This window comes from Heliangelus exortis, chromosome 4 (assembly GCF_036169615.1).
Source record: "Heliangelus exortis chromosome 4, bHelExo1.hap1, whole genome shotgun sequence".
Taxonomy (NCBI): domain Eukaryota; kingdom Metazoa; phylum Chordata; class Aves; order Apodiformes; family Trochilidae; genus Heliangelus; species Heliangelus exortis.
The window spans coordinates 28167175-28192458 of NC_092425.1; the positions used below are offsets into that span (position 1 = coordinate 28167175).

A 25284-nucleotide genomic window follows, 5' to 3' on the forward strand; every position below is an offset into this window, starting at 1 on the left:
GCTTTTTTTTTTTTTTTAAAAAAATAATTTATGTTTAAAACCCCCAAGAATAATGCTCATATATTTGAAAACAGGAAGCTTAAATGATCATATTCTAAGTTTCAAGGACAGTATCACACAAGTTAGATTCTCTTCTCATTTTCACAAGCAATGAACACTGCTTGATCTTCCTAAATGACAACAGGTGACAGTAGAGATAATCCAGATGTCTTACACACAAAAAAGCAAGTTTTTGTAGCAAGCTCACTAACTTATCATAACGAAACGTGGGAGGGAAATATCTGACACTGGACACATCAGTGGCTTTATCTCTACCTCAGTTCCCTCATGTACTCTAATCCTTTCCTCTCCTTATAAAGCACTCTGAGATATACAGAACTGGAAGGACTTGGTACCATCAATGTGTATCAGCTGGTTGTCCAATCTTTATACAACCAAGAACACAGCAGTGACATTTGTACCACAGGACAGCTCAGCACTGTACAGTAGCCATGTTTGACCATCCTGTATCACCATAAAAAAGTCGTAATTAACTTTCTGCTGGTGGTAATCCTTAGAAAAATCCCTGTTTTTAAAAGGTCCATAGTGTAAAAACAGGACCTTTTATCATTAAGCCAACTATCATTAAGCCAACTATATACTTATATTTCATGTCCAAAAATTGTTTTCTTTTACCATCACTTGCCTTTCATTGCCTTCTGTAAGCTCCATTAGCTTCTAATTCTGTGGTTTATCACTCTCCTACCTTCATTTCTACCTTTCCTGCAGGGAGATGGAGCTGAGAACAAAAATTTCTTAGTTCCAGTTATATTATTTAGTAGCCTTTGGCAAACCGTTTGGCAATCAGGGACCTCTCCCATACTAGATTCTCTCTTGAGATTGTCTGCAAAACAGATGGGGAGATAATTTAGCCAATGTTTATACTGCTTTGGAACTGCACCTTACAATTATGTTGTGGTCATATGCTCTAAGATCATATGAAGTGCCCTACCATTTACCCCAGCTTCTCTTGACCACTTCCTCCCTTCTCACATCATCCTTCTCTTCTGCCAAGATCTAATAGGCAGTCCTCATTCTTGTTTCAGAAAATTATTTGTTAAATCCACTGGGTAAATTCCATATTTCACAAGAATATTTCCCAGACCTTTGGTACATGTGTATGTTGCATTTTTCTATTCTGTTCCTGCTCAGGCACAGTCTTTGGATGTAATGTGCAGGAGGTCTTCTGTGTCATCTATCTGGTCCTGGTTCCAGCTGAGAGTAATCACATGATTCTTAGAAAATATAAGTGCAATCAATAAGATTGCATTATCTTGCCTGAAAAATATCTACTGAACCTAATAAAGAAGCAATTCAGACATTGCATCTCTTTGGCAACACCACATTTCGTAGCTCCCTATCTGAATAATTCAGGATGTTCTGCAGGTCTGAGTTTCCAGGGTAGCCAGGGAAGATAAAAAATGCTAACCCTGAAGTAGGTCACACTACACAAAGCTATGGAAGAGTGGGTCACCCTGATACATGCAAAGTCCCATTATATCCTCTTAGCATTACTTGCACAGGCTCACTGCACTTGCTAAATGTTAAAAACACCTCCTAACCATCTTTGAAAACTAAGAAGCTATTAGACAACAGGTAAATTCAAGGGAGCCATGGCCTAAAGATAAATTTACACTCTGAAGAATAAACACTTATTTTTTCCTAAGTTTTTCTGCTTTCTCTGTAACAAAGTTTGTCTTTGCCAATGTGAAATCTGCAAAGACACCCTAATATGCTACATAGATAGAGATAAGGGATTTGTGCAACAAATTTACAGGACAAACAGCCCAAAACCTTCTGGAATCAAAACTTGGACTGAATGGAAGGCCGATGTTAATATAAAAAGTAGTAGTATTTTGTCATGCACACCTATCTACAAAGTCTGATTTACCATGGACACTGAAAACCTGCAACCTTTGAAATGCTTTATTTGGGAAAGGAAATGTCTTGGTTTTGAGTACATTATGCCAGCTCTTCTCAACTGAAAAATAATAATCAGCATTAAAACCCAGGAAGTGCCAAGGCCCTGACACAAGGTTAATCACAAGGTAATTTAATAGTAAATTGTACATGCAAAAGCACTCATTAATGTGCTATAATATGGGAGCAGTATATAAAAGCAGAAAATCTCCTCCACCCTGGGTAAAGTTACTTTAGGATGCAAATCAGATGTTGTACCTACAGACCTATAACTGAATTCTAGGGTTAAAACTCAGATGAATCAAGTATTTCTGCTACAGGTAACCAGTTTCAAAATGTACTGACGAATTGCTATGATTTGTGCAAAATCTTCTACATTAATTTGAAAATTTCTGCATTATGCCCTCTTCTCATATGTCAACATCAGACTCTCTAAACTGTAAAACAAAACCCCCCAGGTTAAGTCTTACTCTTTATGACCATCTTTTCTCACAAGAATATTTGTAGCTTATAGTCACGCAGCATTTAATCACTGCAGATGCTTTGATATGCATAAAATTCACATTAACTTCACAATAAGGCTTGAGGTACTGGCCACGTTAAAAAATTTATACAGGTGTTTGTATGATGCAAAAGGATCGGATTTTTCTGTAGTCAATGTGTGCTCCTTAGGCTACAGTAAACAGTTTTAAAGGGAGTGGATCTGTGTTGGCAGTACAGCTGTTTTTTAAATATGCTGATTTTTTTAAAAGGCCCAAGCTGTGTTGTGTAGACAAGGTCTGGGTCGCTCATAGAAATTTCTAATGAAAGTACCTGTTAGTGGGAAAAAAACAACTGCACTTGAGTTCCCCAAATCTTGGAATAGGCCTCTGAATAGTCAGAATCTTTAAGTTTTCTAAGACATCATCTGCTCTTCAAGAATTCCAGAAACTCCCAAGGCATCCAGGGAGACTTTCAGGTTTAATGCTCTAAGGTTCTTCAAAGGATCTGAGAAAGGTGCTTATGCTTACGGTTACAAAAAGAGCATTACTCAAAACCCAAAAAATCTTCCACAGCTCACTTTAAATTAATAAATTAGATTTGATTTTATCTTACAAGACCTTCTGGTTTTAAAGAGACTTCCCTGCCAAGACTGCAAGCCAGAAATGTGGATGCTGTATGTGTGGGCATAATCTAAGCTATTTAGTACCTAGATAACTAACAGCAGTTAAGCCACAGAAGTACAGATTCTTATGGTCTCCAAGTACTCTGCAGACAACTCATGTCATGGCATGCAGCAGTGCAGTTTCACTGTTTTTTAGCCAAAAAAATTAAAGTTACATTAAGCATGCTGCAATCTTTTCTACCAAAAGTCTATCCTCAAAATGAACAGTTTACACACAGCCTTTTGAACTTAAAGCAGCTGGAACACCAGCTACAACAGACGTGCAGTACCTGCAAGGGGCAGTAATGCTGCAGTTGACAGCACCTTAAAGTTGTCAGTGCTGTTGTGCTGACTCAGCATATTTCTGTTGTAGGTTCAGCAGCAGCAGCACTTACTTTCTACCACTAAATCACCTTTCTCACAGTCAGACCAGCTGCAAATGATAGTGCTGTTTCAGAACACAAGCTGTGCATTGTGTTTCTTCCTTGGCATTGTAACTTTTTCTGTGGAAATCCCTGTTGGAGAGGCAGTTCTAAGGGTCAGACTCAGACTAGGCAGGTATTTAGATTTCATATCACCCTCATGAAATCCTTTGCAGTATTTCTACTTATTTTAGTATTGCTGCTTGTGTCATTGTTTTTCTTATCTTCACACTCATGATCTTTTTACTTTGTTTCCAGTACTGTTTATTGTATACAGGTCTAAGATTAGGCTCAGATTGCACTGATTTCAACTACTAGCTGTCCAAGACAGGAATTGTGCATTGTTCCTTATTTGGAACACATAAATGTGTTTTAATTTCATTAGTGTGACGCAAGAAAGTGTACTGGTATTTCTATCTATTTTAAACAGCATACTAATATATACTGATGGTTTCTGGATTTAAATGGACAAAACAGGGCTTTTTGAAGTCATTACAGAAAACAGAATTACGATTTTTTGACAAACTTCTATAACCTCTGGAATACAATCCTGGATATTCAGGGTATTCACCATGTAGCAATAAAACCTGCCTATTGCTTGGGGATATTTTGACTTGAATAACCTGTGATTCCACTTCAACCACACGAGTTTCTGCAGCACTACAGAACATGCATCTTGAGAGGATATTTCAAGCCTGGAAAAGAGATGTGTCCTACAGCAATTCAGAGCTCAACTACAAATGTGTATTTTAAAATTTTTTATTACTAAAAATGAAGCCTAAAGATACAGGAGATCAGAAAAAAATGCAGGGGTTAAGAATGCTCAAATTCTGACACTACTAACCTCAAAATATTTGAGACACTTAAGAAGCAGTGCTGTGAGTGTCTGAACCAATTTAAAAATTAACACTGACAGGAGTTGCTCTTACCACCAGCTCCTGGCTTTGTCCTCTCCTCAGAGAGATCTGACACTTACTGAACCTGATTCAACTTACGGATCTTTTTACTAAGTCAAAGAAAACAACATTATTTGCTTTCCTGATCCAGTTTACAGCTATGAAAGTAGTCATGTTGGCACAGGAATGTCAGTTTAGATTGAGGGTTTTTAAGTACTTATGTGGAGCACTCAGTCCTGATTTTGGTCTGATTTTCATTAGAAATTATATCAGCTGGGGCTATTGGCTTTGAAATCCAGATCCTCCACAGTAGTGGCAATTAATAATGGGATCCTTGTCTGTCAGACCCAGCTTTTGCTCCTGTGAATATTAACTGCTCACAGACTAAATGCAAACATTCACTCTAAAAAGATGGTTTGGGAACAATTTTGGGGGCATGCAAATGACTTAAGAGAATTAAATTCCACTGTGGTATTGGGAAAACCATTTAGTGCCTCTGTGCTGCAAACCATCACTTATGAAAACAGGGATAATGACAGTTCTGCTGCCTCTTGGTGACGATATGAAGAAAACACATTTTTAAAGAAGAGGTTTCTCAATACTATGGCCATTGGTGAAACACGAATACCCTACAAGTACTATTTCAGTATGAAAATAACAGTAATTTTCAGAGGGGTTTTCTTTTCTTTTCTTTTCTTTTCTTTTCTTTTCTTTTCTTTTCTTTTCTTTTCTTTTCTTTTCTTTTCTTTTCTTTTCTTTCCTCTTGTTCTAGAAGCTGTACTTCTGACAGAACATTAATTTCCTTTTAGGAACTTTGATTTCTCTTTCCCATCCTTGTGAACATTTTTTCATTACTAAGCCCAGTAATTATTAGTGGCCTATCCTGTACCTGGCTGTACACACTGCACACCCCTCCATACTTTCCTGAATCTTCAGGGATTTCTCTACAATTTACATGGACCGAAGCCTACTTCCTTGCCAGAAACCCGTAAAGTACATGAAAGATTACACCCTTTCCCTGAATCATCACTGTGAGCTATTAAAACAAAGGCTTTTGTTTCAGGAGTCACGGTCTTAATCAGCCTTTTTATTTTTTTTTTCTGGTCTGCTTCCAGAGCAGCTCAACTGATGAGATTAAGGTAGCCAGGGGTGGCCTCACGGCCCAGGGGACATTTTAAAGCACAACAGCACAAACCATCCTTTTCCACTGCCCAGGAACTGCTGAGGTACCACTGAGTTTCAGCCGCCGCCGAAATCTGCAGGGCTTGGGTTCAGTCCTCGCAGCACTTGCCCGGATCAGACCCCTCAACGCTTTCAAAATACCACCCGAGTTTAGGAAGTTTCACTTCCACATCCAAGTCCGACGGGAAGCTGAAAACCAACAGTTTGATAGGGAAGACCTGGCCTTTTCAGGCCGGCAATCGACCCTTCACCATCCCCTCAGGCTGCGGGACGCCACCCGCCCGGCCAAGGCAAACCTTCTCGGCAGGACCGAGGCACCCGGCACAGGGCCTGGCGGGCGGCGACCACCCCCAGGGCGGTAGCCTCCCCTCTGCCCCATGGGGAGAGGGGCACACGGCTGCCAGGGACGGCTGCCAGGCCCCCTGGCAACACCGTTTTCCTCCAGGCTCGGTTGTCCCCACGGCCGTGCGGCAACGCCACCGGCTCCTCTTACAGCCTCCCCGCGAATCAGCGAGGGGTTCTCTCACTGCCACTGCTCCGACGTTCCCCTTCGGTCAGGTCCCGACCCAGAAGACCGTCACCGGGGTCCTTCCTCCTGCCCCACCAGCCACACACCCAGCCCCGCAAGCGGGCTGCCTACCTGTCCCCTCACCCCCCAGCTCGGCCCGGCGGGCTTACCAGAGTCACCGCTCACATCCCACCGTCATGGCCACGACGCCCCTCCCCGCCGCTCTCCCTCGGGTTCCACGGCCGCCCCGTCCCGCCCCGCCGGTGCTGCCCGGCCCTCTGCGGATGCACCGCCCCCTCTGCCGCCCCGGCCCCTCCTCCGCCGCCCCGGCCCCTCCTCTACAATCCCGCACCTGCAGCCCTCACCTGCGCTGCTCTCAGCCCTCCGCACCTCACCTTTCCCGGCCTTCTGCCGCTCGGATTTCTTCTCTGATCTCTTCTCGCTTTCCCGCTCTAGTCTGGGGGGACTGTCTGAGGGAGAACCCGCCGGCCTGGGCTGCGGGGGGCACACACTCCCAAAAGCGTCCTCGTCTCACACCAGAGTTCCTCGGGGAAGGGTGAGGAAGTTTGGCTCTAGCAGTAGGGGCCAGGTCTCGGGTTTCCGCTTCGGGGGGCGACGTCAGGGGTTGTCGAGCAATCCCTTTTCCCCAGCCGGGGCAAACTCAGCCCTAAAGCCGGCACGACGGGCTCTGTGCAGGCAAAGGACCACCGTGCCCAGGTGGTAACAGTTGTGAGCCTGGAGAGAAGAGAATGATGAACATATGCTCAGGATGAGAATGATGCACAGAGCAACTTTTCCAGTCTCTGTTGACTGCAGTGCCTGCCCACCCAAATGTCACTTATCTTTCAAAGGCTTCTTATTTTTTTTCTTTTTTTTTTCCCCCTTGAAGTCTCAGCAGACAGAGGCCATGGGAGGAGTGTGGATGTGACAGAACCTGATGCCCTCAACAGCTTGTCAGGGAAATTGAGGTTCTTGGTCTTATGCCAGGAAAGTCTGGCACTGAAGCACTGAAGGCAGCTTGGCCTGTCTAAACATCAAGTTTTCTAGACAATGGGCTAATCAAGGTTAGCAAACACTCTCTCTTGTTTTCTAGGAAGTAAGCCTCTGGCTAAAGGGAAACTTCTCAATTTATCTTAAATAAGTCACTGTCATCAGGTATGTCTGTGAGCTGTTTCATCAATAGCCTGTTTTGAAGCCCACACTGCCCTTTTTGCTCCTTCCTACTGCCTTTCAGAGCACTCTTAAAGGCTGCCTCTTCCTGTGAAATGGCATGGCCTTTTGCACAGAACTGAGAAGATTCCTACTCCAAGACCATCTGCTGAAAAAGGAAAAAAACAAACCAAACCAAACAAAACAAAACACAAGGAGTTATTTACTGATTCCTTGTTCCCTACTGAAAGGGACTGGAGTTACCAGTACTTGTCCAATCCCTAAATGATTTCCTAACAAAAGCCTGGGAGGGCTGTGCTGAACAGTAGTAGCTTTTTGTGATCTTCCCATGTGCAAGGCATTGTTTTCCTCTATTGTCCTAGATTTTAGCATGCCCTGCATCCCTGACCACACACTGAAAACATATTGGTTGATTCAGCAAACAACAGCTGATGTCCCCTTCTTTGAAGAACCCACATAGCTTACAGAAATTTCAAAACATTGGCATGTCAGATGGAATAAAAATGCATCTACCTGAAGGAAGTCCATAACTGCTGCCTTGAAATTATGCAGGTTTATTCTTCTGGGCATGAAAAGATATGGAGTTCTTCTGTTTCCCTGGCAGGATCCACCACCTTTTCTGGCTCTGTTGCTGTAGGAAAGAGGGTGCAACTTTAAGGAGGGCAAAGCAAGCTGCTGTGAGACACAAGATTGTAGTAAGCCTGACAGAAAACAGCTACCTTAATGTTGTTCCAAAGAAGACAGTCATCAGAGATAATGCTTGACTGAGAAAACTCACTGATAGCTTTTCTGTGTAGAGATAACATTGAATGTCCTCCACACAGACATAGACCTTTTTTCCCAGAGAAGTCTGCAGGTATCTTTCATATTAATTCCAGAACAGCAACATGAAAAGGGAAAGCTATGGGCATGTGAGAGCCATTGGTGATTCTAGAACAGCTAGAGAGCTTCTTGGTCTTCTATTTTCTTCTAATCTTCTTATCTGGTCATGACTGCAGTAACTCCACAAGTACAAGCATGAACCGCTCATCCAGCTGTGCTTATGTTGGAACTTGTTTGGGCCCATGAAAGAGAAGATCTTACATCATGGAAACTGTCAGCTGAACATATTGGCAGACTGAAGACTTTCCCACACAGCCCTGGAAGGAAGAGGGAATTTTGTCACAGCAAGCCATTTCCCAAAGCATCTCAAGGTAATGAAATGCTAAGATCCTGGGTAGGATGCCCCAGACATTACAGTACCAAATCTACATAAATAGTAGTGCCAGTGGGGATTTGGGTTTGTAGACATAGATGGTTATCATTAATGTCATGTGGATGCTCCTGGACCAGCTTAGCAAGTATAAGGTGCATTCATATCAGGTCAGTGGATGTATCTGAGAGATCTGGTATGTGTTTACAGTATAATTAGTGACATACTACGATATCCACTCTGCTTTAAATATCTCTGAAGATGTGGCAGTGTATCAATCATAGCTTATAGCCAGAAATGAACTTGGTTATCAGCCAGTAATCTACTCACCTTTTTTCCTCCTTAGCAGTAAACCCAAATAATTTAACTGAGATTAACTTAGCAGAGATTTCATCGAAACCCTTACATTTTAAATTAGATTGAATTATTGTTTACAGGATCATTGATTAAATTATGTATTTAATCATTGGTCCTCACCAATGTTATATGTGAACACCCAATATTTTGCCAGTGCAAATTAAAGCTGTGTCTTATGCATAAGCACTAAGGTAATGTCCCTACAAGATCCTCAGACCCTGACAGGACCCCAGTCTGACTGAATTTACAGAAGGATGGATGGACATTGAATAAGACAGCCATTTATCTGTTCTAGTCTGTCTGTGGCTATAACCTTTATTTACCATAAACCATCTAAATCTGCATGGGCTCATTGATTTCCTTGTGAGGAGACTGAGTTCATCACTGGAGTGAGCATTTTTTAAATATTCATGAATTTTACTTCACAGCTCCCTGTGAGATAAGAAGTTATTATGATTTTCATGTTGCAAATAAAAAATTTAAAAAAGGGGTAATAAACACCACAACATGAAAGGATTTTGCCAGTGATTCTGAGACAAAAGATCTAACATCCATTTTTATATTTTTACATTGCAAAATATATTCTGTGTATACTATGTACATTTTGCAAGTCTTGGGAGAGGTAGAGCAGGTATGTAAATATTACAAGAACTTTCCTGAGTTCTTCTGGGCATCTTCTGGGTCCTTGAGTGTAATTTGTTGTTACTGTAAGCATGTCATATATTTTGGTTCATAAAGTAACTGAGCTTTATCTTAAAAGTAATTAAGTATTTTGCTAATATTACTGTATTGGAAAAATGTTCCAGAGTATGATTGATGGGAGGGTTAAATAGCTTTGCAGCTTCTAGACTCAACCTCATGCACATTTGCTCTTATACTGGCAGTGACCACTGTTTTCATGGTTTAAGTAGTTATTTTTATTCCTGGTGTGTATTCGTCCACCTTTGTCTTGCTAAAGTAAACCTAATAGGAATGAATTATATCAAACCAAATGAAGGCTAACTAAATTCAGAATAGAAATGTCCAGCCACAAATCTGCTCAGGCCTTAGTTAATGTTGGATAAATTGCCGGGATGTAGCTCGTGTAGATAAGTTTTAAGTAGTATTCACTCAAGCAATTCTCATTTTTTGCTTGTGGTTTATACCATTGTTTAGCCAAATCCAGAGTGCCAGGAATCAGGAAGCTTGCATTATGTCCCAGTTCTGGAGGGCAGCTTTTAGCAGTCAGTAGCAGTTATTCTTATTGATGTAGCACTTACTGATTTACCATTCAGTGTGGTTTGGCCATAATGTGTATTGGTCACTAAGATGATGTGACTTTTTGTTCTCAGGATTTTCATTCTTTTGCTCTTTCTGCAGAAAGTAACAGACAGCTGGAATTAACCAAGGAATCTGAAACAGTCTTTTACTTTTAAGGGGCTCTGAATTAGCAGGACAAGCAGAAAAATCATCCTAAATGATATTATCTTACTGCAACTCCTAATGCAGCAGGAATTTACCTCTTGTCTTGGTGTTAGTACTTGCTACAGTAGGGAAGCTGAACTGGGACCCACTCTATAATGGGACTCTAGCTTGGAGCAATCCAGGTTCACTGTCCTGCTGAGCTAACATGGGCCCATTGAGTATGAAATCACAAAACTGTAACTCTGAAGCAAAGGAACATCATCTAATGTTGCTACTCTCCATGCAGATGTAAAACTGTGTGGGGAATTTCACATAGGTGGCTTTGATCCACTCGGATAAATCACTTTATCCCTGCTTTTTCTGTTTGCTGTGATGTGCAAACTTCCTGTGGCTAATCTCAGCCTTATCTGCACTTGCTATTGTAAAGATTATTATTGTTCTGTAAACTTGTTATTAGCTTGTTTACACTGCTACATTTTTATTGTGCACCAGAACACTTTCAACATGCACTTATGTACTTATGTGCCTTCCTTTTAATTGTATATATAAGCAGGTTATCTGACTTGCTGACTTTATCTGGTCCACAAAAAAACCTTAATTCTGGAACTTCTTTTTATCAAACCACTATATCTTCTAATAAGATGGGCTGAATCAGTGAGATCAAATGAACAATGTAGTTTACTATATACTATGTTGCTTTTTTTCTCTTTGTTTTCTTGTGGAACATTATTGCCTGGGTTATAATTTTTTCAATTTTTTTTCAATTAATATTTTTTTCAGTTTTTTAAAATCTCAATTTCTGCTGAACAGATTACTCCAATTTGCTAAACAATTTTTTTCACTCTTTTAACATGTTGCTTATTTCCATTTCTTGAACAAATGAAAATAATCCAGCAGAGGGTATATGAAGATGCCACTTGGGCTTTTGATTCTCTCAGGTATTTTCTGCAAAGGAAAACCCAAGGCTGTTTTTTTCATAAGACACTTAATCTACTTTTAGGAAATGTAACATTACATCAGAAGTGTCCTCAAGAACCCACACTAATAAAAACACATCTCATTTCAGATGTATTTAAACATTTTGGAATGTGAAACTTTGTGGCTTTATATCTGATCATCTCACCTTCAACAGCCAATGTAAACTAAGGCAAAGTATTGACCAAGATAAAGCATAGACCAAGATGAAGCACAGCTATGGTTTTAGCCAGCTTAGCAGAAATGTTACCACGTGCATGTTTCTAATCAACTTGGGTACCCCACTATATCGCAGATCCATGATTAATTAATGAAAAGCCATGACCATGGTAAGGGCAAGAGAGATTTATACTTTCATGAGCATTGCAGGTCAAGTGCAAACATAAAAGAAAGCCTACTGTTCACTTTTAACTTGTACTATATATGAAAATATTACAACAACTCCTCTTTGCTAGGATTTTGTGTCATATAATGCATTGCAATTAACATATGGAAACAACTTATCCTGGATTTAAATTAACAATTCAGATTTTTCTCCTTATTTTCCTCCTTTTTGGTAGAGGAACTATTTAAAGAAAACAAGAATGTTTTGTCACTCAGGATTTTTCCTGAAATAGTCTCCAAATTGTGAAAGGAAGATTTCTTCTTAAACTCTTTACAGTTTCTTGTGGAAGAACAAGTAGTCTTCACAATGTGAAGAGAAATTATTTGGAGAGCTCTTCTTCAGAATTTGCTCCAAAGTAACTCTAAATAAAACCATATGCCATCTCAGCTACTTCACTGAAAATGAAGAATATATCTATTGATGTAATCACATTAAACAATTTCAATGGTGTGAGCAAAATGCTGATCAAAACTAATGTCACCTGTATAATGAGATTCATTATTTCAATATAGTAAATCCTATTTATAAATACATTTTCCTCCCTTGCAAAATCTTGTGCTTTTGCCTGAGACAGAGTTTTCATAGCTTTTTAAGCTTGGTAGTAATGTTTTTAAGTGAATTGGAACATTTTGGATTTTTTACCTAGAAAGAGAGATTATACATAGGCAAGCTGAGACATAATGGTTTTATTGGCATGACTCTGTTACTCATCAGTGACTAAGCCATGCAAAAATTGTTTTCCATTGCAAAATACACAATGTGCCTCTCTGTGTATCTTTGTTAGTTTGCAACACTCTCACACTAAATAAAAAGAGGAATTGCAGTCATATGATTCAACGTGGAAATTGTCCCAGGAACGATGGAAGTCATAGGTCATGGTTATACAACTGCAGCAACAGTGTGAAAATTAACAAGGTTTAAAAGTTGATAATTGTTAAGGTGTTGAGGACTCTTACAACTGCTTTGCAAAATCTAATTTTCAATTAACACATAAATATTTAGTTATTTTTTAGTTTGGAGAATACGTCACTTTCGAATTATATTTCTCTGGCCTCTTTCTCCCCTACAATGTACTTCTTTGTATTTCTCATGAGGTACATTTGCTGCCTTTGATATCATATTACCATGTGTGTCCTAAAATAAAAAAATTTCTATGATTCTGGACACACACCTGGCTTGCTCCTGTGGTCATACTTTTCCCAAAACACAGAAGAACTGTTGTTTCTTATCAGTTGTTATTTATAGTTAATAAATACAATGGTTAAAAGCCTCTGAGTGGATTCCTACACCACTTGCAGGTACAGATACTGTCTTAATTCTGCAGGTAGGGAAACTGAGATGTAAGATGAGGTGAGTATGAAATAATATAGTGTTTGGAATTAGATCTTTATCCTAGTTCTGTGTGAAGCACAGGAGTCACAAAGCCTGTCTCAGAAAAGAAAAAATACACGTCAAATATCCCTCAAGGAACTTTATATGAATAAAGGGTACAAATAGACTCCGCTTTCCTGAGCTTAGATACAGGCTTAGATAGGCAGGATTTGTTGTTTATAAGAGTCTAGGAAAGTTTTCAATGAAGTCAGTTCAATTGTTATTTCCAGTTGGAAAGAGAAGGAGAGAAGCAAGAGGTAGCTGTGCCCGTTATATATTATTTAGAAGTCCAGGAATTCTGCCCAGTCTGATGTCCTGCCAAACTGGACACAGAATGAAAAGACTGAGAAAGATTTAAATCCTAAGGCCATCTGCAAGTTGTCTGTATTTACCTTGCAAGGGATTTAGAGGTTAAAAAGAACTATATCGGAAAAACATTCTTAACATGGATGTAGCTTTATTAATAAACTGATTTTTCTTAATTGGTTAAAATTAGCTGCTCTTTATATGACCTTGCTTGAAACAACCTCTGTCAGCAAAATCAGAGTTTTACCAGCTATTTGACCAACAGCTGTTTTCATTACCTTAAAATATTATGTGATCAAAAGTAGCTCTCAACTCAGTCATAAAATAAATACTGTCCAAGAACTTGTGTGGGTGGGGGGAGATGTACCAAGCAGTGTGTTTATTATTTTAGGAATACTTTCTCCCTGCTGCTATATGACATGTTGGTGCAACTGGAATATGCAGCATATTACAGTGCCAGTAATTGTTGTTTACTAAGAGGGCTGAGCGTCACCATAATCTACCCACAGGGCATTTTCTTTTATCTTTTCGGTGTCCAAAGAATTTTGAAAAGCAGCAACACATTCTTAGCATTCATTATTAATATTAAAACCTTTAGGTTAGGCTTAGGTTAGGGAAGGGGAAGAAAAATTGGCTCATGGTTCTACTTCATCTGCCCTAAAAGGGAATATAAATTTTCTGTTGTTGTCTTTTTGCATTCCAGACATTACAGTCATGAGACCTGCAAATGGTGAGCAAAATTCTAGACCTGACAGATACCTGGTAGTCAGTTCACCTAGAACTCTTAAGCATGAAAAAAGGAGAGCATAAACAGTAGCAACAGATTTTTCCTTATGAAATGGTAGCAATGGATCTGATGAAAATAAACTATTTGTGTGTTTCTTGAGAGCAGAAAATGAAATTATAGCCCTGAACTTTAGGAATAAAAAGTTAGGACAATATTCATAGAAACTCCTGTATGATGGGAGACGAAGTCCTCTCTCCCCTCTTGAAGAGGGGAGATTATGCACACAAATGTGTCTAGGGGACAGGAGAAGAAAGGCAGTTTCAGTTAAAAATCATTATCACTACAGTCCCTGCTAAAAGGTTTGTTCCCATCTTTCATATAGGTCCCCTTTAAGTACTGTAATGCCAAAATGAGGTCTCCCCAGATCCTTCTCTTCTCCAGGCTGAACAACCCCAACAGTCTCAGCCTTTCTTCACAGGAAAGGTGTGATCCCTCTTATCATTTTTGGGACTCTCCTCTGGACCTGCTCCAACAGGTCCATGTCTTTCTTGTGCTAAGGACTCCAGAGCTGGATGCAGTACTCCCAGTTCTTGAGCTTGTCCAGGTCTCTGGATGGCATCCCATCCCTCAGGCATGTCAGCTGCACCACTCAGCTTTGTCTCATTTGCAAACTTGCTGGTGGTGGTATATCTTATAATATATTATACTCACAGACTGGAGGGGGAAGGGAGGAAGACCAAAACTTGCAGTGGTTTTATGTGCTTATGTTTTACAAGAAAAATTATTTAAGAAACAGATTTCTCATTCAATTATGATTATGGATTTTGAAGAGCAAAGAGTTGATAAAGAATGTCCTGCATGTCAGTGTCATATCCAGCATCACTAGTGTCACTGTCTAGTCAGTGATTAAATAGATTAAATAGAGATACCTTTTTGTCAATCTCCTTCAGTTGTAAGCACATCACTTTGAGCATGTTTATATGCAAGTTTCTACAAAAGCTTCCAAGATTCCAGGTTTAATAATTGGAGTGTTTCACTGACTGATACTCCTGTAGTTTCATTTTCAACTGATCTAAGTGTGGGCTGCCAGAAAAGGGGTAGTTTTGACTTCCCCTTCAGTCCCAACAACAAAGGTCTCCTCTTCTAGAAGTGGTGCTCTGTCCCAACCTGGCTGAACTCTAATCTGTGAAGAAAAGAAATCAGTGCCAAAATAACAATTAGTTTTCAGTCATATCTTTTGAAGTTTAATCCTGCAGCCCCAAGCACCCTAATGCTGGCATGTGGGATGGGGAGCGGAAGCAGAGCTGGCAACAGGGACAATGAGACCAGTGGGACCTCCTTTTTCCACAGCAACCTACATTTCCCTCACCATCATCTAAACTGCAACTTCATGTTTCCTCTGCATTTGAAAAAAGATCTTACTGCCCCCTCTATGTTGGTAAAATACACAGTTATCTATTTATGTATACTGGCATACCAGTTTAACAGTTCTTTGGGGGCAGATTTATACTGGTGCTCAGATGCTTCCCCTGACCTACACTTAGAGCAAGGTAAAGCAACTTAATTATACTATAAGATTAAGAACCTCTGATTATTAAATTATTTCCCAATGTTTTAATTGTTCCCTTTCTTCCAAAACCAAGGGCAGCAAAAGGATTAATTTTAAAATAATTTTAAGTACTGCAGTTTAGCTTGTGGGATATCTGTAAAAGCAAACAAGCCCCTCTATAAGTCAGCAGCACTGTGGATAATATAACGTGAAGTTCACTCTGCATTTCTCTCTCATAAAGCTGCTGCTTTGCCTGCTGCCCTAGAATTTCTTGTCTACCTACTTACTGTTCTACAGGTTTTCCTCCCTGTCTCTGATTTTGTGTTATTTGACAGCCTGTCTTCAGAGGATTGGTGTGGGTTATTGCTGCTGTGATACAGAAGCATGAAAAGCAGGTATTTTAAGGTCCAAGACCAGATGCCAAATTCAAATAATGCCATTCTATATGAACTCTGAACCTCCAAGGACCAGCTTTGTATGCCTGACTACTTTGTAGTTGTAGGGAGGTTCTGCAACATGGATTTAGCTGACCCAGCTGTGGTTTGACTGACTTTGCTTCCTCACATGTCAATAGGCCAAAGCCAAAATATTATTTTAAACTACACAACTATGAGAGGTGAAATTTCATCCTTTAGAGCTGCAAAAAATAAGCTGCTTTGAAAGTTTTCACTGAGATTGAGTCAGGCTGAATGATGGCTCCCTATTCTCTTTTATTGTTCCTGTCTTTCATGTGGTACCTCTTTGGTCTGTTGCCAAACAGTCTGGCCATTTGATGGCTTCCAAGTGAGTGGGATGCTCACTACCTTTCTCCTCATTCTCTCTGATTTATTTCTCTGCAAGGCTGGATTGCCTTCATCTTTTTCCTGTCGGATCGGTTTTGTTTGGAGCATAAGCTCCCCCTGCTGCTATTTTGTAGTGTTCAACATTGTACAGTTAAAAAAAAAAAAATTAAAAAATACTGGATAGGTTTCCAGAGCTAACAAAGCAATCTCTAGGGGAAGAAAATAAATTATTATTAAAGTATATAAAATAATTTTTATTTGCCATTTCAGCTATTTCTGAAAGGTCGTTGGTAATGCTAAAACCTGTTCCATAAACCTTCTCTCTGGACTGGTTAGCATTCAACTTCTGCTCAGGTAAAGCAGAAACGAGTTATTCAAGGTAAACACTGTAAACAGCAGCAGAGACTTCTGGAGTTACTCTTTCTCCTTACTTCCACAATATCTTTTAGTATTAGAGAAGATGGGGCACTTGATAAACCTTGCCTCCAGTTGGAAACTCAGCCTGCTAAGAGTGAAAAATCAAACCTGCAAAAACGTCGGAATGTAAAACAGCTGGCGTGTTATTGCATATAAATAGTCGCAAAATTTTAAGGTGCTTCGTTCCACTTCACCTGCCGCCTAATTGAAGCTTGCACCGAGCAGCTCAGTCACCCTCCAATGCCACAGCTCCATCTCACCTGGGCCGGGACTCGAACCCGCGACCTGCCGGGGCGGGGATGCGTCTTCCCCCGCACGCATGCGCCTCGGCGCCGGAGGGGAGGGGAAAGCGCGTGCTCACGGGACAGCGCGGGCAGTCACGTGCGCGGCGGGGCGGGAAAGGTCGGGAAATGCTGCGGGCTCTGGAGAAGCTCCCGCCGGGACGGGCCCTCGAGGTGGGCTCCCCGGGCGGGTGGTAATGGGGTCCCGGCGCTTCCGAGGCAGCGCGGCCCCCTGCCTTTAAAACGGGGTGTCCGGGCCGCTGCTGCCGCGTAGCGAACGCGGGAGGGGCGGGGGAAGCGGACGACTGTCCCCAGTCCCGTCCCGGCGGTGTCTCGTTCCGCCCCTCGGGGCTGTGGAGGGCGGTGTTGGCAGCGGATAGGCCGAGGTGCCGTTCTCCGGAGCCTGTGATGGAGGCCGTGCCCTTCCCCGGCCTCTCGGGGCTGCTTACCGCACTGCGCGGCCTCTGGGCCCCTCCATACCGAGAATTACGGGTTTATAATACGCCGGGCGTGCAGCCAGCGGGAGGTTGATGGTTGGAAGTAGCCGTGAGCTCTTCCCAGGGTTGGTCTGCACCCCCCTGGGGGCTCAGTAGGCGGGTGCCGAAGAGGTGTCCTGCCCGCCGGGCCCTCGGCTGCTCCCAGGGAGGCTGCGGCCATTCATCCCCAGTCGGGGAGCTGCAGGCTGACTGCGCTTACCTTTGCGGTGATCAAACCAAATCTCCAGCAAACCAGGCTAAAGGAGCAAGCTCAGTGCGAGAGGCTCGTGGGGTGGGGGCCCAGAGAGGCATCCATGGGCACAGGCTTGGAGATTTGCACTTGGAATTGTGCTTCGCGTTCCGAGAGGCCCAGTGCAGGTGACCAAGCGTGTGGCAGCTCTGCTGCTCAGCGGTGCTTTGTGGCTGTGCTCAAAACTAAGTCCAGGTGCAAGTCCGAGGTGTGGTTTCAGGCATGTGGTGGTTTCTGTGGCCAGATTTTACGAACTGACTTTAAGGGAGGAGGGAGGACAGTTCATCCCTAGGGACTGGCGTTCTATTTGTTTTATAGAATAATGCATGGGCTGTGGTCGAAGTAAGCATTGAGGTGGTACTTGGTGAAGGGAGGGTGTTAACTCTTAGGTGGTGCGGGTTAACTGTGATGTTCCTAAGTTATTTATCATGTTGTTTCAGTTCCTTCATAAAATAATTGATGGCATATGTGGCCGTGGGTATCCTCGATACCAGGATTATGGCAGTATTTGGAGCTTGTCAGAGTGGATGGAGGTTTTAGAAGAAACAAGGACATATTTCAGAACTGCAGTTGGCAAGAACTTAACTGACGAAGAGGTAAGGGCTCGTCACAGGCTGGGCTTGCCACTGAGGGCAGTGTAAAAATGTGAGATGATGGAGTCCATTTTACAGCTATCTGGGTAGAAGCTTGGGTATCTATAGAGCTCAGCTACTATGAGTAGTACATGGGATTGGTGTGATTCATAGTTTAAACAATCACAATTTTAATTTTTATTTTTTGTAGGCTGCTCAGCAGATCAATGAGTTAAACTCAGACTGTCAAGAAGCAATCACAAAATGTCTAAAAGGCAGAAAGGAAGAAATCAGGAATGCTCTAGTGGAAAGAGTAAATGCTATCTCTTCTGCCCAGCTGCAAAATTTTGACTGGCAGTTAAAGGTGAGAATGTTACCTTGATCTTCTTTGGAAGAAGTGTTCCACTGCACACAAGTAACTCTTGATATAGTCCCCTTAGGCCTATTCTTTGTGGAGCATGATTCAGATTTTACACGTACCAGAAAACCACATTCATGATAACACATCAAAAACTTTCACTTTGTAAAAACTGCAGTTGTACATTTTTTTTAAAATTTTATTTTAATTCCCTGCTTTCCCTCTTTCCTAAGAGGAGATTGAGTGTTATTCAGGAAAACCTGAAAGTTTTGTATGCTGTTTTGATTTTGATGCCTGGATAGAGACAGTATTTGTATTCAAAGGAATAAGAAATATTTCACTTTAAGAGTACACTGATTTAGGATGTGTTACCTTGACTTTTCAATTTTTTAAAAAATTTCTGCTATAAACAATTATTTAATAATTAGTTGGAAATAATTTATCTTTACATTTATTTTGATAATAAGCCAGTGATAACTGTGTTGCCTGCAGTTGGATGGTGCTTTGGGGTTATGAAGACAGCTGCTTCCAATTAAGCTCTATCAAAGACTCAAAATATAAACAGTGTGCAGTAATGTTGTTCAGCTAGTCCATGAGAGCTGTTAAACATATTTGTAGAGTTGTTAAATAATTTTCCATTTCAGTGAGAGCATTAGATGATTTGTACAGGAAACAGCTTTGGAAATTGAGAACAATGCTCACAATAGACAATATTTTGCAAGAGGAAATTCTTCATTTTGTGCTTCAGATGCACTGTTACTAGGGGTTGATCTTTTGCTAACTGCACTTACTCCTGGCAAAAATATTAGCTAGCAGTGTATGACCTCTTATAAAACAAAACTATAAGCAAAAAACTTTATTCTGAAGGATTTTTAAAATTTCTTTCTGTTTTGTGATACAAATTTCTGGCACATGTGTGAACTATTTTATTACTTTTGCTTTAATCAATTTTTTAATTTTTTGCTTTAACTCATGATTTGGTTTTTTGTTTTTTTTTTTTTTTCACTTACTGTTTCTGAGCCCTAGGAATGACATTGTCTCTCCTCTGCTGTACCACATTCTGCTCTCTGAATAAATAAGATAGCTGTGTGCAGTACATACAGTATTGCCAACTGACATTTGATTTTAATATATTTTTAAGAACCCTGTTTATACTAGAGTGAGTATAATAGTAAACAAAAAGAAAGCACAGTCAGTATTTAATCCTCTTCCTCAGTGTTTGTCAAATTGGATATGACAGAGTGTTTGATCATCTTTAGAGCTGAAAAACACACAAGTGTGTCCTCTTTCTCCCAACTGCCCCTTCTGTAAGATTTTTCTTACTAGTTGATTTCCAAAACTATTTGAATACTGTGACTTCAGAATTGAAATACTTCCCTTTTTTAAAGCCATAGTGAAAATGCATCATTTCTTTTCACCTAGAATAAAATGTTTCTGCTCAGTGATTTAAACAAATTATTTAGACAAAACGTATTGCTATGAAGAGGGGTTTTAGTAATTCAGTATATTCTTGGTACTATCAAAGTAAAAAAAAAATCCAAACAGCAGGAAAAAAAAACAAACCAATACCAAAAAGGTGCAGAGATGACTTCTGAGAAGGTAACGTTGTCAGGTCAATGTTTCCTCTGGTGGTACACATTCAATGTAAAGTGTAGATGTGATGCTATGAAAGGCAGCTTAATGGGTTCACCTTACACTCTGTTGTTTCATCAATCTGCATAGCTTGCTCTATCCAGTGATAAGATCTCCATGCTGCAAATGCCACTTCTCAATCTTGATTTGGATGTGAGAGAAAATGGTGAAATTAAACCCGTTTCTATAGAGATGAATAAGGAAGAGTTGCAGAACCTAATAAATGCACTGGAAGCTGCAAATAAGGTATCTTTTACTGATAACATTCTTTGTTCCTGACTTCTCATGTACTGATTTGATTTTATCTGAAATTGTTTGTTCTGAGTGTCTTGCTGAAAACCCAAAGAGAATAATTCATTGTCAAAATGACTGAAGTTACAGAAAGCCTTAGATAAGGCAGCCTATTTTGGATAGACTTCAGTTTTTTTTTTTTTTTTAGCACAGTTTAGTCTAGAATTTTTAAAAAATGTAATTAGAATACTCATAAGCATAATAGCCTGTTCAGAGCACCATTAAAAAGTCTCTTGAGAATAGGAGGAGAAGAAAATGAAGTGATAAAGTGTCAGATGAGACTTGATTTGTAAAGATAGGTGAGAACTCCACTTTTCCCCCCGAGTGCATGTGGGAGGGTTGTTACGTCCAAAGTAATGTTTTAATTTCCACAATGCAGTAAGTTGCAAAGATTCTGTGCAATAACCCAAGAAGAAAATTTCAAATGAAACTTTATTTGGAATGTCTTGGATTTCTTAATAGAAAAAATTAAGGGAAGGTGAGGATTTTAAGAAAATTTGTTAAAGGAAGAAGTGTCATCTTAATTGTAAGCTGGTAATAGCTACAAAGCCTAGAACCCCTCCTTGGTCATTTAATATTCATCATTATGCAAAAACTGAACAAAATAGACTTATAGCTCATAAAGTTAAATGCTAACTTAGAGCAGTGCTGTTAATATTTTTAATTTAAAAAATACACAAAGATTATGTCTGTCAGTCGCTTTAGTGAGGCTGATAGGAGGCCTCTGAATATTTACACAATTCCCAGTGAGGAGAGTGCATTAGTCCAGATACAGATGGTTTTCTCATGAATTGAGAGCCTTTAACAACTGTCTTTCTCTTGTTTGTTTTGTTGTTGGTTGTTTTTTTTTCCCCCCTCTAATGCTACATAAAAATGGTCGCTTGTAATGAACTCTACAGTGTACAAATGAGTTCTTCCAGGACAGAGTTCAGGCTGCACATGCTTTTTGTTCTGCCTGAAGGTCTGTATGGAAGCTGTGGGATGTTGTCATCTCCTTGGTTCTATGTGCACAGAAGTAGAAATTCACTCTAGAAGTGATCCCTCAGTTCTCCTTTGTGTGGAAAGAATCTTACTTGACCTGGAAATTACCATTGTCCTTTTTGATTATGGGTACCTTAGGAAAGGTCTGTGCAGTAAGTACTAAAGAAAGCTCTTGAAACTGATAGCTGTGTGAAGCTTTAAAGGAGAGCTGACAGAGGGGTGGTGTCTCTTTCAGAGAAAAGGCAGGTTTGTACAGTAGCATATTATAATGTAAAGGAGAGCAACAAGTTGTGTTTCTAGTCTGCTTAAGTTTTGGTCTTGGACAACTTTAATCTTATTCCTTTTCTCCTTTTTGAAGGTCGTCTTGCAACTGAAGTGATGGAGTTCAGATCATTGTCAGTATCTGCTGGTGATGGCTCCCCAGTTGACTTTGGGGAGAGAAAAAGTTTTTTGCAAAGCCAAAAGTTGTTGATGCTGTAAAATGTGTGAAGGCTGTTACAAGTTGTGACCAAATAACCTACTAATCCTGTGATAAAAATAATAAAACCGTATATCTATTTGACCAAAAATATAAAATTTCAACGTATGGTTGCTTTTAGCATCCTAAGAGTTACAGAACTATGTATCACAGGTGTCATATCTGTTTTGGTTAAATTTCAGCAGTGACTGCACAGATGCCTGGTAAAACTGAGGCATCTTACTGCATAATACATTACCCTTGTCTGAAGTGCCATGATAATGAAGAACGTGACAAAGTACTTGTAGCATTAATCTATTTATACTTGTAAATAGTAAATAAACACTTGATTTCTGTGTGTGAATAAGTACAGTAAATTGTTTCCTGATTTAATAATCACTAAACTCAGTCTTTTCAGATACTGGAAAAAATTAGCTTTACAAACAAAAGTAGTCTTCAGGAGCATGTTATCTTTTAGTTTTAAGTTTATTAAATAAATTGGTCAGATCTGTTTAGTTCTTAGGTATATTTGTCTTGATTCCATTTCCTCTTCTAGATCTGGTTGCCTTATAGAAGAATGAATATGACCTTATGATATGGCCTTATGTGTTTAAATGCTCCTTGAATTGCATTATGTGTACTGAAGGTATAACTGCTTTAGCTTCATTATACTCTGATAGCATGCGTTGCTAAAAGGCTTTTGTAGACAAGAGACAATTTTTGGTAACTTTTTAAACTAAATTTTTATTGTTGGAATACTTTTTATCCCTTAGGTTGTAAGAACTGAAAGCTGTTCCTTTACAATAGCAGATACAATAAACTGCGATGTATTTCATACAAGTGTATGCTATCAAATTCAGTATCTTATTTGGTGAGGAGACACTTTGGGGCTGATCCACAAAGCAATTTTATAGATATATTATGAAATGTTTTAAAAAAGCAGATAACTTTGAAAGTCTGTCATACGTGTACATAATGGCTTAGTGGTCACGGAAGCTCATGAACATGTCTGAGCTGCTGACATAATTTCATGTTTCAAGTGGGCCAAGAAGCATGTTTCCCTGGGGGTCAACCCGTGTCAAGGAATGAATGGGAATGAAACAAGTCCTGCAGCCAGCCCAAGGTGTGTCTTTCAGATGGACAGGAATCTTCTGACTCTCCTGCCCAGGTGCTCCTGGAGCTGCAGTGACAGCTGCATCTTGTATGGCAGCAATGGAAGCAGAATAATGCTTCCAGACTGGTGTGGATTTATCTCTTAGGCATCTAAGTATCTTCCATTCTGACCCAGCTCTGTCATCTGAGACCTCTTAAGTTATTTATCTCATTCCTTGTAAAGTAGGAGGTTTTTTAAATTTTAACTTTGATCATGGTCTTTATAAAATGCTGAGTTTTAATGTCCGATGACCTGAAGCACTATGCTGTCATTTACTCAAAGGGAAAACAAAAAATATGTTGCAGTCTCTACAAATTTTATACAGCTTTAGTGCTGTCAGTTAATTTCTAGAACAGTTAATAACAATGGGTTCATCATCTGAAGAACATCATAGGTACATGTGCATTCTGTCAGTAATGGTAATATACTTGTGATGAGAATCAGTTTTGGAGACTCATGATATTGCAGAGAAAAATCCCAACTTGCCACAGAGTATCATCAACTTGCTTACAGGCAGACAGAATACTCCACTCAATGAAACCTCACATCTAACTGCATTTTTATGTTGGTACCAGAAGCTGTTGTTTCAAATATGTTTATCACTTACAAATATGTTTATGACTTACATAATTTGTGTAAAACAAATCTAAATCTTGTATCGATCAGAGAGTCAGGGCACTGCTTTAGGTATCTGAGCAAAGAACGGGAAACTGCGATTAGTATGTACATGTCTGGCACAAACAATATGTAAATATATGCATATATATGCATATGTTTATATAAAATATTTTTATGGCATTGTCTTTTTTATTATGATTTTCATTAACCAAGAATGGCTGCATTACTACTAACTGTTTACCTTTTACTCATCTTTAGTTTTTCTACTATGTTTCTTCTATGTTTCTCATAAAACTTCTTTTAGGAAAAGTTCTTCAGTGTTTGCAGGATGACTCCTGTCTTCTCCATAGACACTTGCTAGATTTTTAAAATTCCTAGATATTTAAACATCCACTGTAGCTCAGATGAGGGAAATACATATCAGGACACAGATCTCTTGAATCGAACTTCGAAGACTTGAGTATCAAAGTTCTTTTTTGTAAACTGTGTTGTTGGTTCTACCCCAAATATAATACAAGCTATCCAAAGACTGTTTGGGGTTGCCTTTATACCACAGCGAAAGAAAAAAATTACTTATTGCCAGTATCTAGTCTTGTGAAGCAACAGGGATACACAATGCTTTGTTCAAACTCTTGAGTTCTACTTTTTTAGCATAGCAGAGCTAGAAAATGTTATGAGAATCTACAGCATGGCTGAAGTATGTTCAAGAAGGAACTCCAGGCAGAGCATGTGGAAAGCCAGTCTCTGAGGACTGGTGCAGAGGAAGGCTGGAATCCAGAAAAAAATTTGCTTCTACCTGGCAGCACAGAAGATGTTTCTTCCCATTGCTGGAATGAGTAAACATTGTGTGATGACTGCTGGCGTTTTTATGCTGTGCCAGATTAAATGCTTACTAACCCAAAACAAAGAAGTGAAGGAGTTATTTGTATTAAAGCCACCCAGGAGGGCTGTGGGGAAAATAACGTCTTCTAACTACAGTAATAAGTCACCACAGATAGAAAGTGCTCTACTCAGGCTTAGCAACTGATTCTATACAAATGATCGCTTGGTAGAAACATCCAAGTTCCCATCACTGTTTTGGTGGGAAAAGCTTACATGTTCTGGGTTAGAGAATCACTACTCACAAACCAGCATGGTGTTTGCAATCTTCACTTATATGGGCTACCCAGGTTTCAATTTTTAGGTCAAGTCTTGAGATTTAAGCAGAAGGAAGATCTAAGTGAGCATTTCCTTCTCTCCAGAGGGCTGCTGTATCTGTGGTGTATTCATTGCTAAGTTCTGACATTCAGTGGAAAAAACAGTATCAGAGTTGTCTTCAAGTAAAATGGGTGGGGTTTTTTAACTCTGAGGAGTTTTGATGGGTCAGCCTTCTCTTCCCAGTTTTATGAAATAGATCTTTGCACTGTCTTTTGTAGTGAAATGAGTCAATCAGGTGTTGCTAATTACGAGGTGGGAGGTGTGAGCTTGTG

At 40.0% G+C, this 25284-nt stretch overlaps 2 protein-coding genes across 6 annotated transcripts in view; one reads left to right on the forward strand and one right to left on the reverse strand.

The window, feature by feature from the left end:
* The window catches only part of ATP10D (ATPase phospholipid transporting 10D (putative)), a 36352-nt gene extending 29574 nt beyond the window's left edge, over positions 1–6778 (reverse strand). For 2 of the 4 annotated variants that reach the window (XM_071743622.1, XM_071743616.1), the window contains exon 1: positions 6282–6352. The gene's annotated coding sequence lies outside the window, so the exon portion shown is untranslated. Of the gene's footprint in view, positions 1–745; positions 1237–6281; positions 6353–6506 lie in introns of those variants that run through there. The other 2 variants (XM_071743620.1, XM_071743617.1) reach the window with 2 other exon arrangements.
* A 10334-nt stretch (positions 6779–17112) lies between these two features.
* On the forward strand, positions 17113–22884 carry COMMD8 (COMM domain containing 8). Of its 2 annotated transcripts, XM_071743624.1 has the most exons (5): positions 17113–17201; positions 18194–18349; positions 18537–18689; positions 20406–20561; positions 21946–22884. In XM_071743624.1, the coding sequence occupies exons 1-5, from the start codon at positions 17157–17159 to the stop codon at positions 21964–21966; spliced, it is 531 nt and encodes a 176-aa protein (XP_071599725.1). In that variant the 5' UTR covers positions 17113–17156; the 3' UTR covers positions 21967–22884. The 2 variants fall into 2 exon arrangements, with proteins under 2 accessions (XP_071599725.1, XP_071599724.1); XM_071743623.1 differs by lacking the exon at positions 21946–22884 and having other exon boundaries at positions 20406–20609.
* Positions 22885–25284: the final 2400 nt, after the last annotated feature.

Bases quoted from the DNA above. Each gene is read 5' to 3' on its own strand.
- COMMD8 (XM_071743623.1), top strand. From the start codon at position 17,157: ATGCTGCGGGCTCTGGAGAAGCTCCCGCCGGGACGGGCCCTCGAG. The intron at 17,202-18,193 runs GTGGGCTCCCCG...ATGTTGTTTCAG, and splicing joins CGCCGGGACGGGCCCTCGAG to TTCCTTCATAAAATAATTGA. The intron at 18,690-20,405 runs GTGAGAATGTTA...CAATCTGCATAG, and splicing joins ATTTTGACTGGCAGTTAAAG to CTTGCTCTATCCAGTGATAA.